This window comes from Leuciscus leuciscus (genome assembly GCF_965113295.1).
Source record: "Leuciscus leuciscus genome assembly, chromosome: 10".
Lineage (NCBI taxonomy): Eukaryota > Metazoa > Chordata > Actinopteri > Cypriniformes > Leuciscidae > Leuciscus > Leuciscus leuciscus.
Window position 1 is genome coordinate 36,388,256 of NC_138734.1, and position 11,987 is coordinate 36,400,242.

Genomic DNA, 11,987 nt, shown 5'->3' on the forward strand with positions numbered 1-11,987 from the left:
TATTTGGAAAACTTCACCTACATACAGCAAAATATGTCAAGCGCACCAAATATTAGATTGTTTTCCACCGACTTCAGAATTTTTTTAATTCCTTATTTTCTTTAAAGATTAACAGAAAACAGAAAAGCTGTTGTTGGAAAAGATAATTGATGTAATAGTTATATGACTGTTTTTTTGTAAGATGTAAGAGATATATCCATTCGAATAGTATGCATACATGGATGTATACGTTTTATAACTTGAAAATTCAATACAAATATGTCAGTGCGCATGCGCGGCGTTGGCCATGCGGAAAATGACTCGTCAGTGTTGTTGTGGATCGCTGACAGGCACGTGAGCGATGCTACGTCGTCGATTTAGCAGTCGACATGGCGGCCACAACTCCTCCCAAGGTACTGAGCATGCTGCTTTTTAAGTTAATACACGGTCAGAACGACAAATAGCTCCATTTTACCGATCTTTTTCCGTGGGTTGTGGTGTAGATATTCTGTTTGACCTGCTTTTTGAACTGTCGGTGCTGGGAAATAGATGATACACTGGTCTGGGAAACTGCAGTGTTTAGCAACAGTTAGCCTGGCTGCTAGCTGCCAAACCCACTGACATACAGCTGATCAAACTGCAAAAAACACGGACGTTAGAAGTAGCGTTTCCTTTGCCAGTAGCAGCACAACTGCAATATCGAAAGTATTCGGGGCGTCTGGACTCTAAAAACAAATAATCAGAGTTGTGTTTGTACTTTAGTGTTGAGTCATGAGCTTTCTGGCAGGTTTATGTAGATGTTTTGAGCTTGATGACTGATTGTTTATCAGTTGATTCCGGTAAATTCAAGATATAAGGAAACTAGCTTTACATATGAATGTTTTTTTCTATTTATTAACTATTTATTGTCACTACATAATCTCATTTTCGTGTGTGTCGTTTTCTCGTGTCTGTTACACATGCATTAGCAAGTACATTGGCCACCATGATGTTTTGACAATATATACACTTACAGCTACCTACCACTATCACACAGATTCAGTATGAGAATATAGGAGACATGAACATTGCACATAGTTCCAGGTTATTCCATGGTTGTTTTCCCAGTGTAATTTCCATTTTTACAATGATCAATGCCATAATTGTTGGGGAGTCTTCAAGAACATTATGTCAGTATGACAGGACCGGTCCGTTCCTTTAGTTCAGGCCTCAGGCTAAGACATTTAAAGGCACAGGGAGCGGAGTACTGAAACAGGATCTTGAAATGTTTGTTTTTAACAGCCTATTTTTTTAGAGAGAATAATGTGTTTGGCTTATAATAATGAAACTGTAATGTTTTATCAATACATGTTTCTTTGTGTTTCTAGGTGGTGTTTGAACATGAGGGAGTCTTCATTCACTCATCTCCAGATGAATCTGAGGATCAGGATTTAATATCAGGGTTCCTCAGGATTGTTGATAAGGTATGGTGATTGTCATTGATAATATTATTTATATTAAACGAGTGTGTTTTTCAGGATTGCTATGATTCCTCTAAGTTTTACCTGAACTGGGTCCACGTGACATACATAAGATGTTATACCACATTCTTGTGTCACTGTTACTATAGTTCAAAAAGCTTGGGATAATTTGTTTTTAATATATGTGTATTTTTGAAAGATACTTATGCTTACCAAGGCTGCATTTATTTGATCAAAAATACAGTAAAACAGTAATATTCAAGCCTGGGAAAACCCAGATAACTTCCGGCTAATTTAGATTTGCTCTGCAAGTAGTCTGGCAAAGAGCCCATTCAAGCCCATTTCTATTCCGTCGAAATCGCGGCCCCAATCAGAAACGTTGGGGTTTACACGATGACGATCGCTCTGATTGGTTTTAGGTCTATCCAATTGCGCCCAGAGGCATTTGAGCGAGGTCCGTTGGTGAAGCGCTGCAACTTTTAAATGCATTATTATATTAAAATTGCAAACACATGAGGACAGTCTCCATGAAAGACCCACTGGCAGATGAACGTGCTACTACATTTCTCTCTGAAACGGTAGGAAATGAAATTAGATTTAATAGAGGATTTTAACTGTGACAAGATGATTGACAGGGCAGTTTATGTGACAGGATGCACGCGACAGATCCGTCCGATAAAGATGACGAAGTAGTATGTCCCAAAGCTTGCCTACTTTTTTGCTACACATTCAAAAGTAAATACCTTTTCTTCACAAAGAGTACATACTTTTATGGCGTAGTGTAACTTAGGCGAATTGGGACGCAGCATATGGCTTTACACGATCGCGATCGCTCTGATTGGTTTTAGGTCTATCCAATTGCGCCCAGAGGCATTTGAGCGACGTCCGTTGGTGACGCCCCTTTGGAAATGAGTTATTAATGGAGCTTTGCCAGACCATAACTCAGTTACTACTGAGAATGGTCTGGTTTTAACCAGGCTAGTAATATTGTGAAATATAATTTTTTAAAAATGGAACTTTTACTCTAGTCTTCAGCGTCACATGATCCTTCAGAAATCATTCTAATATGCTGATTTGGTGCTCAGGAAACATTTCTTATTATCATCAATGTTGAAAACAGTAAAAAAAATAAAAAATAAAACGTGATACAGGATTTTTTTGATATCCGAAGTTCAAAAGAACAGCATTTGTTTAAAAATAAAAATTATCTTATAACATTATACATATCTTTACTGTCACTTTTGTTTAATTTAGTGAATCCTTGCAGAATACAAATATTAATTTCTTTCGAACAACATCGTACTTACTCCATACTTTTCAATGGTAGTGTATATATATCTGAGAAGTCCGAACTCCCTGCTTTTGAAATGTCTGTAAAAATCACAGCCATCTAACGATCTCTCCCAATATCTATTTTATCTTCTTTAACTGTAGGATGGTGAAACCCTTGTGGAATATAAACCCCTGGAGGATACAGATCCCTCAAACATACTGTGTGCCTGCAAGGTTTGTTACCCGTTTCATCTGTGAGAGTTTGCATATATATGTTAAAATATGTGCTCTATACTAGTATATTCAGGATTCTGAATAGTTTTCTGAATTAGGAAGGATAACTTGATTGTATGATTGTGTGAAGGACTCCAGCTCAGTGGTGGAATGGACTCAGAGTTCAGAAGACAACCCTCATCGTCCTGTCGACCATCAGCTGAGCTATGAAACCGAGTGGGATATGATCAATGCCGTCTCATTCCGGAGAAAAGCCCACACACATGGAGATGGTAAAACAATTAAGTCAAATGTGGCTGAAAAACCAACTTCTTTTGTATCAAATTGCTTTCACCGTTCATTTTACCCAGTACCTAACAGAAAATGTCAGCAAGATAACTTATGCATCAGCCAGTGAATTTTGCCTATGGTCCTTTCTTTCCAAAACCAGATGGAAATCTGTAACGGTAACCAAGTGTATTATTTATTGTCACAGGTGGATCAAACCACGCAAATGACCGGAACAAGTGGGCCTTCTCTTTTAATGTGTGTGACCTCAGGTCTATCACAGTCAAATGTGAGGGCTGGTCATACATCATTTTCCGGTTGAAGGATGGCACAGCACTGCCAGCTATTCATTTCCACCAGGGAGGGAGCAAAGAGTTCCTGGATAGCCTGAGGAAATCAGTTCAGATCAACGAGTGAGTGCAGTATGGGTTGGTTTTATTTCAATGGATCAAGCCTGATCTTTGGCTCAGGTGTAAGCAAATGTTGTGCAATATCTATTTATCTCTGTTTGCGAAAGATCTTAATGATTTTGCATGCTTTTTTAATTACAGCATTAGACCAGTAGAGTGTAGTCATGAGTTACAGATTTTTTTATAAATAGTTTTGAATACATTATATAAGCAGTGCTTATATAATGTTTAAGAACCTGCACTCTTATTTAATAATTTCTCCGCATGTATTTTCTTGTGGGGTAAGATCCATGGAATAATTTTAACTATGGTAAAATCCGATAAACAGATAATACTACGCTCTGATTAAAGCTGAAAATTTGATAATATATATTAGAAATGTTATATTTTAATAAATGTAACATAAATTTGATACATTAAATTTTTTTTTTAAATATATATTTTTTATATTATATATATATTTATTATATATTTTTAATAAATTGAAATCAGTTAAAACTAGTGCTGTCAAATCGATGAATCGCATCTAACATACAAGTTGGGTTACATAATATATATATATATATATATATATATAATTACAAAACGTTTTTTACATATATATTGTATATATGTCTGTGTGTGTGTATACTGTAGGTCAATGCTTGGTGTATACCCAAATATTTGTACACAAAAAAAATATGTGTGTGTGTACATATACACTCCCACACAGACATATGATAAATAAAAATAATTAGAATATGTATACACACACATATTAATCGCGATTAATCAATTTGACAGCACTAGTTAAAACATGCATGTGTTTTTGAACTTTGCTAATTTAACATGATCAAAACACTAATCCATTTTAATGATCAAGAGAGCAAGTGACAAATACCGGTATCGGAATCGGCAAATAGTTGATTGTTAAAATAGGTATTGACGCATTCCTAATTCATACAAAAAATGGCATAGAATAATGCACAAGTACGCAAATTGGGCTGCAGCTTATGTCTTCCTTTTGTTTCTGAGAGCATAAATTAGCATTTCGGCTTTTACATAACTGTAGCGTCAGATGTCTTCCTCTGAATGAATATGGCTTAATATTTTCATTCTTCTTTTTCTTATCTTAAAAGTGACCCCTGACCTTTTAATCCACTAAATACCACAGACATTTCACAATCAGAATGATTCCTCCAAACACTTCCTCCTTTAAAACTGAAGTCATCAAAATGTAACCCAATCTGCATGCAAACGAGATGGAATATCTCTGCACCTTTGAGGAAGTCTCGCATGTGTTCTGTGGCAAGAGGCCGTGAGCGTGATTCATGTAAGGTCGAACAGCAGCTGTTCGTTTAGAGTTAAGGCTTTATGAAAGGGACAGGAAGACACTCCTCTCCCCTGCGTTAAATATCACACCAGATTAAATCCGCCCGTAAGCATGCTGAATTCAGCCCTGCTGAGGAAAAGATAGCTGTTATTAAAGTTCTTATCTTAGACTCCATAATGAAACATAGGCTGGGCTTTGTTGGCTCAGCTTCTGTCGTCATTCACAGAGCGATATGGCCAGTGATGTCATATGTTTACAAGTCGAATACCTATGTGTACTTTTAAAATTATTATTTGTGTGTACTATTATGTCTGTAATACATTTCTAGATGTTCCTTTGGTTATATGCTTCCACACACACACACACACACACACAAATGTATATACATACAGGAGTTATCAGAATAGACTGTTAATAGGCTGTTTGTTTGCTTTGATTATTTTGTATTTGTAATGTCAATAGTGTCACAATAAAAAAAAAAATTATATATGGTATTACTTTATTAAGACTATACAATGAATAGTATTATCGTTGTCTCTGTCTTCCAAAGGTGTCCCGATGATGAAAGTATCTTGATTGTCAGCTCTTATAACAAAGCCTTCTCGCAGTCCTTTGAGAATCTTCTGGATGATGCAAACTATAACTTTGTTCAGGTATGTGGTTTATACTGTGAATCGTACTAGTAGTCATCCATGAATTGATCTTTGATTAAAAAAATATTCATATATGTGATAGATTAATTAAAAGTTGTCTTCACAATATTTTCACTATCAAACAGAAATTCAAGAAAGATCCTTATACAACAACGCTGGGTGGCTTCTCCAAAGTCACTAACTACCTCTTTGACGCATTTCGGGCGCCTGAATTAGAGTGTCAGCAGCGGCCTGCTGAAGAGGTGGCGGATCTGTTGGGAGAACTCATTCCCGGACTAGAGATTAACCAGCAGGAAGAGCCTGGATTTGAAGTCATCACCAGAGTAAGTGCAGATCTAATTCCAGCCTTAACTTTTACTTAGTTGAGTCTGGACACAGACAGCCGACATGAGGCATCCTGTGCAAATTAAGTATTGTTATGAAAAATGTATTTGATGTGTGTGTGTGTGTGTTCGTTTAAGCTTGATCTGGGGCCGAGGCCAGAGGTGCAAAGGAAGGGGCCGGTAACAATGGAAGAATGGGAAAAGTACCAGGACTCAGAGGGAAGAATGACCAATGTACCTCACATAAAGGATGTCATATTTAAAGGGGTAAGATATTGCTTTGAATATCTTACTGTAACTCATTAATGTACCTGAATTTCTGATCCACAGGATATCCTATGTCTGTCGATTATGTCTTCGGCAGTCGTTTCTTTGCTTGTGGTTTTATCACCATGGCCTCTGTTACCTTTGTGGTGGATTGCAAACATTTAGGTCATGAGTTACCGAAGTTTTACCCATTTGGTTTTGTTCTGCATCATAAAGGAAGTCACAAACACTTCTGTTTAAAAGTTTTGGGTCTGTTTGATTTTTTTAAAAGTTTTTTTTTAAACCAAGGCTGCATTTATTTGATAGAAAATACAGTAAAAACAGTAATTTTGTGAAACTTTGTTGCAATTTAAAATAAATGGGATTTTTTTTCCTGTGATGGCGAAGCCAAATTTACCCCAGTCTTCAGCATCAAGTGATCTTTCAGAAATCATTCTAAACTGCTGATTTGGTGGTCAAGTAATAGTTCTTATATTATCAATGTCGAAAACAGTTGTATTGTATGTAAATATGTAAGTCTTTCACTTTTGATCAATTTAATGCTGCCTTGCTAAAGAAAAGTATGCATTTCTTTCAAAAAGATCTTACCATTTATATTTATATTCCAAATAATCTACATACCTTCCAAACCAGCATTCCAACATCTCAATCTGATCTGTTTGGGTGGATTTCCTTTAGGCATACCCTCCACATTAGCTAAATAAACTTGATTGAAAATTAGTTGAGTCTGAGATGAGCTGTTGCAGTGTCTCATTTTTCCTGTGACCTCTTGTCCAACTCTTTTCACTTAGACCAGACCTGTTTAGACATGTTTATAAATGTTACAGAAGATGCAAGTCATCAAGGCTGCTGTTGTTTTGATCTCAACAGGGCCTTTGTCACGCAGTGAGGAAAGAGGCTTGGAAGTTTTTGCTTGGCTATTTTCCATGGAACAGCACTCATGAAGAAAGGAAGCTCCTGCAAAAGAGTAAAACGTACGCATGTTTCCCTCAGAGAACCGACAGCATGTGTTTAAAGCTCTCTTTCATTAGATTAAACATACATAAGATCATGTGTTCTCTCAACAGTGATGAATACTTCAGAATGAAGCTCCAGTGGAAGTCAGTAAGTGAGGAGCAGGAAAGAAGAAACTCAAGGTTACGAGATTACAGGAGCCTGATTGGTATGTCTTTAATTACATTGCCAGTTTTATAATTTAGTTGTTTTAAAAATGTTTTCGAAATATATTCCCATGTACCTTTTCTCTACCTGGGTGAAGCTCAGTTTATGGTTGTTAAATTTTTTCAGAAAAAGATGTGAACCGAACCGACCGCAATAACAAGTTTTACGAAGGCCTGGACAACCCTGGCTTGATTTTACTACATGACATCCTGATGACATACTGCATGTACGACTTTGACTTAGGTAAGTGATTACATGTGTTTGAATCATTGTTCAGTGCAACTTCTCTGAATTAAAATATCAACAACTGTTATGTATACCACTGACTCCCATGCTGATCCCTTGTTTTCACAAATCAGTGAAAATCCTTCAGTTTATGTCAATGTGATTTAATTGCACATTCATTTATTTAGATTATGGATAATGTTAAGTGCTTTACTATTGCTTACATTACTTGTATTTACCCAATTTCCTGTTCCTGTGCAGGGTACGTGCAGGGTATGAGTGACCTGCTCTCTCCCGTCCTTTTTGTAATGGAGAATGAAGTAGATGCCTTCTGGTGCTTTGTTTCCTTCATGGATGAAATGGTAATGCAATATGTTTGTTACAGCACTTCTCTCTTTAGCACTCTTGGGTTTGCTGTGTGTGAGAAGATTTGGCTGCATCAATAAACCATGATTCTGTCCTCACGCTATCACTGTTGTGGGCAAGCACTTTAAATGGACTAAATTAGTCAACCAACAAATGGTTTACTTCTAGCTGTCTCTGCATATTAAGCCATTATAGGATCATTTCTTTTAGAGGGGTCCTATTATGCCCTTTTTTTTAAGTCTTGATTTTGTTTTGGGGGTTCACTAGAATAGATTTTCATGCTTGAATGTTCGAAAAATACATTATTTTCCCACATATTTTACATTGTTGCAGCACCTCTCTTCCCAGTCTGTCAGTAATGCTCTGGGGTGTGTTTCCCGTATGACGCTGAATAACTACCACAGTATGATGCACCGTCGGAGAACCTAACCAACTAGTCACCATTGTTTCCCGAAACCGTAGTAACATGGCCGCACCTCTGTCATTTAAACCACATTGGTTCAACAATATAGGACTGTCGTTAATGACGTCACACGCAGATGGAGGAGTAATAACTTCTGCTGATCAATCTATTCGAGATCTCCGAGATGATGCTGGATCGAACATGGGACCTTATGACTACTTTACTGTTTTTGTTCCAAGTCATTTTGCTTAATTTGATGTTTGATTCATCGCGGACTTCCTCATACGTCAAGGGTTGCCTTCCACATTTAGGCACATGTGCACTGTTCAAAAACGCCGTTGATTGTTAACACGTCAAAATATATAGAATAAAATGTAGTATGTACACTACTGGTCAAAAGTTTTAGATCGGTGCGATTCTTTTTTTTTATTTTTTTATTTTTTTTAATGTTTTTAAAAAAGTCTCTTCTGCTCACCAAGGCTACATTTATTTGGTAAAAAAAACAAAAAAACAGTAATAGTGTGAAATATTATGACCATTTAAAATGACTGGACATTACTCCAGTCTTCAGTATCACATGATCCTTCAGAAATCATTCTAATATGCTGATTTGATGCTCAAAAAACATTCATTATTATTTTCAATGTTGAAAACAGTTGTGTACAATTTTTTTTTTTCAAAATTCTTTGATGAATAGAAAGTTCAAAAGAACAGTATTTATTTAAAATAGAATGTTTTCTAACATTATAAATGTCTTAATTGTAAATTTTGATCAATTTAACTCATCCTTAATGAATAAAAGTATTGATTTATTTAATTTCTTTCCCCCAAAAAATAAATAAAAATTCTTACTGACCCCAAACATTTGAAGGGTAGTGTTTAATGTTACAAAAGCTTTACATTTCAGATAAATGCTGTTCTTTTGAACTTTATTCATCAAAAAATCCTGAAATAAAAATGTAAAAATGTTGGAAAAACTTTTCAACATTGATAATAATCATAAATGTTTCTTGAGCATCAAATCATCAAATTAGAATGATTTCTGAAGGATCATGTGACACTGAAGGCTGGAGTAATGATTCAGCTTTGATCTCAGGAATAAATTACACTTTACTGTATATTCACATAGAAAACAGCTGTTTTAAATTGTAATAATATTTCGCAATATTACTTTTTGTTTGTATTTTTAATCAAATAAATGCAGCCTTGGTGAGCAGAAGATACTTCTTTTAAAAACATAAAAAATCTTACCGATCCAAAACTTTTGACTGGTAGTGTATATTTAAATAGAATGATAGATATAGAATGCACTGGATGTTAACTTGCTTATTGTGCCCAAGAGCATGGTATATTAAAGTCCACGTCATTTAACAAGAAACTATGCTTCTAACCGCAGCTCGAGAGCTGTAGTTCCAACCACGAAAGTTTGCGATGCTGTTTGCGTTTCGAGAAACGGAAAAGCGTTGAACTATGTTGGTAACGACCATAATTGGCTAACGATGCTTTCGGGAAATGCACCTCTGTTTAGTTCTGGTCTCTATGAAGTCCCTCCTTTTGAAAAACTCAGTGTGCTTTGATTGGTCGGCTGGACCAGTGTGTTGTGATTGGTCAACCGACTCGAGCGTGTTGCGGAAATGTCACGCCCCTTTCCATAACTGCAAGTTTCAACACATATGAGTTATTTAAATGAGGAAAATTGTGACCTCTGTATTCCTGGAAGAAAACTCAAGACTACAATTGAGGCGTTTCAGGGAGTTCAGAAACACCCTTTTGGTGTGGACTTTCCAGACCTTATTCATGCGCAAACAGCAACATTACACTCTAAAGGAAGTTGAAAATGTTAAAAAGCATAATAGGACCCCTTTAATTATCACTAATGTTTGTGGCAGCATGAAAACTTTGAAGAGCAGATGCAAGGGATGAAGACCCAACTAATTCAGCTCAGCACTTTGCTTCGTCTGCTAGATCTGGCCTTCTGGAACTACCTAGGTAAGATACCCAGAGGAAGACTTATTACAAATAGTCTTTTTTTAATTAATGTTGACCATCAGTAGGCATTGTGTTTACTTCTGTATTTATGTGTTTTCACAGAGGCACAGGATTCTGGGTACTTGTATTTCTGTTTTCGCTGGTTATTGATCCGATTCAAGAGAGAGCTACATTTTCAGGACGTCCTTCGCCTTTGGGAGGTGTGTTATAACTATCCTTTTTTTGTTGTTCGGGCCATCTGCCCATTTCTTTGTTTCTCAGTACACTGCAGCTACTGTCTGTTATCATTTTGATTGTTATATTGGCGTTTGATTTAATATTTTCTTCAATTCACATTTTCCCATTCAGGTTATGTGGACCAGACTGCCTTGCCAAAACTTTCACCTTCTGGTGTGCTGTGCCATTTTAGACTCTGAGAAACAAAAAATAATGGACAGAAAATATGGATTCAATGAAATCCTGAAGGTTAGCCTAAACTATTTCTTATACCATTCTGAAGTTTAGGGTCAGTAAGATTTATTTCTTTGAAAATTAATACTTTAATTCAGCAAGGATGCATTCAATTGATCAAAAGTGACAATACAGAAATTTGTTTTTAATAAATGCTGTAAATGTTTTTAAACTTTCTATTCATCAAAAAATCCTGAATATATCATGGTTTCCACAAACAAATGTAAGCAGAACAACAGTTTTCAACATTGATAATAATTAGACATTTTTCTTGAGCACCCTTAACTTTTGAATAGTAGTATATGTACCTACATCTTGCAACATACATAAATTAGATTTTGAGAAACATGGTTTACCAATTGATATGTTTTCTTACAGCATATAAATGAACTCTCCATGAAACTGGACATCGAAGAAATCCTTAGCAAATCTGAATCTATCTGTATGCAGATAAAGAATTGTAAGGTATGTCATATGCATGATTGCAGATAGTGGGGTATTTGATGTAAAATGAAAAAAAAATGTCTCTATAAAATGATTCTTTTGTTCAGGTAATACAAGTTTTGAATCTCTTCTTTTTCCCTCTAAGGACTTGCCCCATTCAGTGAGTGAGATTCTGGGCCTCAAAAGAGTCACTGAACCCTCTGCAACATTAGAAACCAGTGAATATGGAATACTTGAGTCACCTCAAACCTCACCAAGATCCTCACACAGACAAGATCACGTCGTCTCCAACGGCCACAGCCATCTAAAAGAAACAACACACAACGGCTGCAAAGTAGCCTTCATTTCCTAGTGTACAACACTACATGATGTATAGTACAGATTTTATATCCCCTGTATTCCAGCAAGATGAACAGTGTTGGGTGTCATGTAGATATTTGCTACCAAATGCCACATTGTAAAAGAAAAACAAATCGCAGAGAAAATATATGAATGTAAAACTAGGATCCAAACGGATCCTAAAGCATTATTTTTGTAATATCTTGTACCATAATGTCTTTCATTGAAATAATCATTCCTTCTCACTGTATAGAGAGAGTTTTCACAATGTTTCAGAGGTGGGGTATCCATTGTTGAATATTATATATATTTTTTGTTCTTATCAGTTTGCCCTTTTCCTAAATAATTCAGATTCAAATTAAAATCTGTCTTCCATTAGTCTGTGAGTTATATTTTAACTGTTGTAGACTGGTTAGTTTTAGTTTTTTCTCTC

General features: G+C 36.0%; 1 protein-coding gene across 1 annotated transcript; it reads left to right on the forward strand.

The window, feature by feature from the left end:
• The first annotated feature begins 274 nt into the window (after positions 1-274).
• On the forward strand, positions 275-11,932 carry tbc1d15 (TBC1 domain family, member 15). Its single transcript, XM_082181671.1, has 17 exons — positions 275-392; positions 1,347-1,442; positions 2,874-2,945; positions 3,076-3,217; positions 3,421-3,625; positions 5,485-5,587; positions 5,713-5,910; positions 6,049-6,177; positions 7,048-7,151; positions 7,245-7,339; positions 7,465-7,581; positions 7,825-7,925; positions 10,222-10,321; positions 10,424-10,521; positions 10,670-10,786; positions 11,150-11,236; positions 11,361-11,932. The coding sequence occupies exons 1-17, from the start codon at positions 369-371 to the stop codon at positions 11,565-11,567; spliced, it is 1,995 nt and encodes a 664-aa protein (XP_082037797.1). The 5' UTR covers positions 275-368; the 3' UTR covers positions 11,568-11,932.
• Positions 11,933-11,987: the final 55 nt, after the last annotated feature.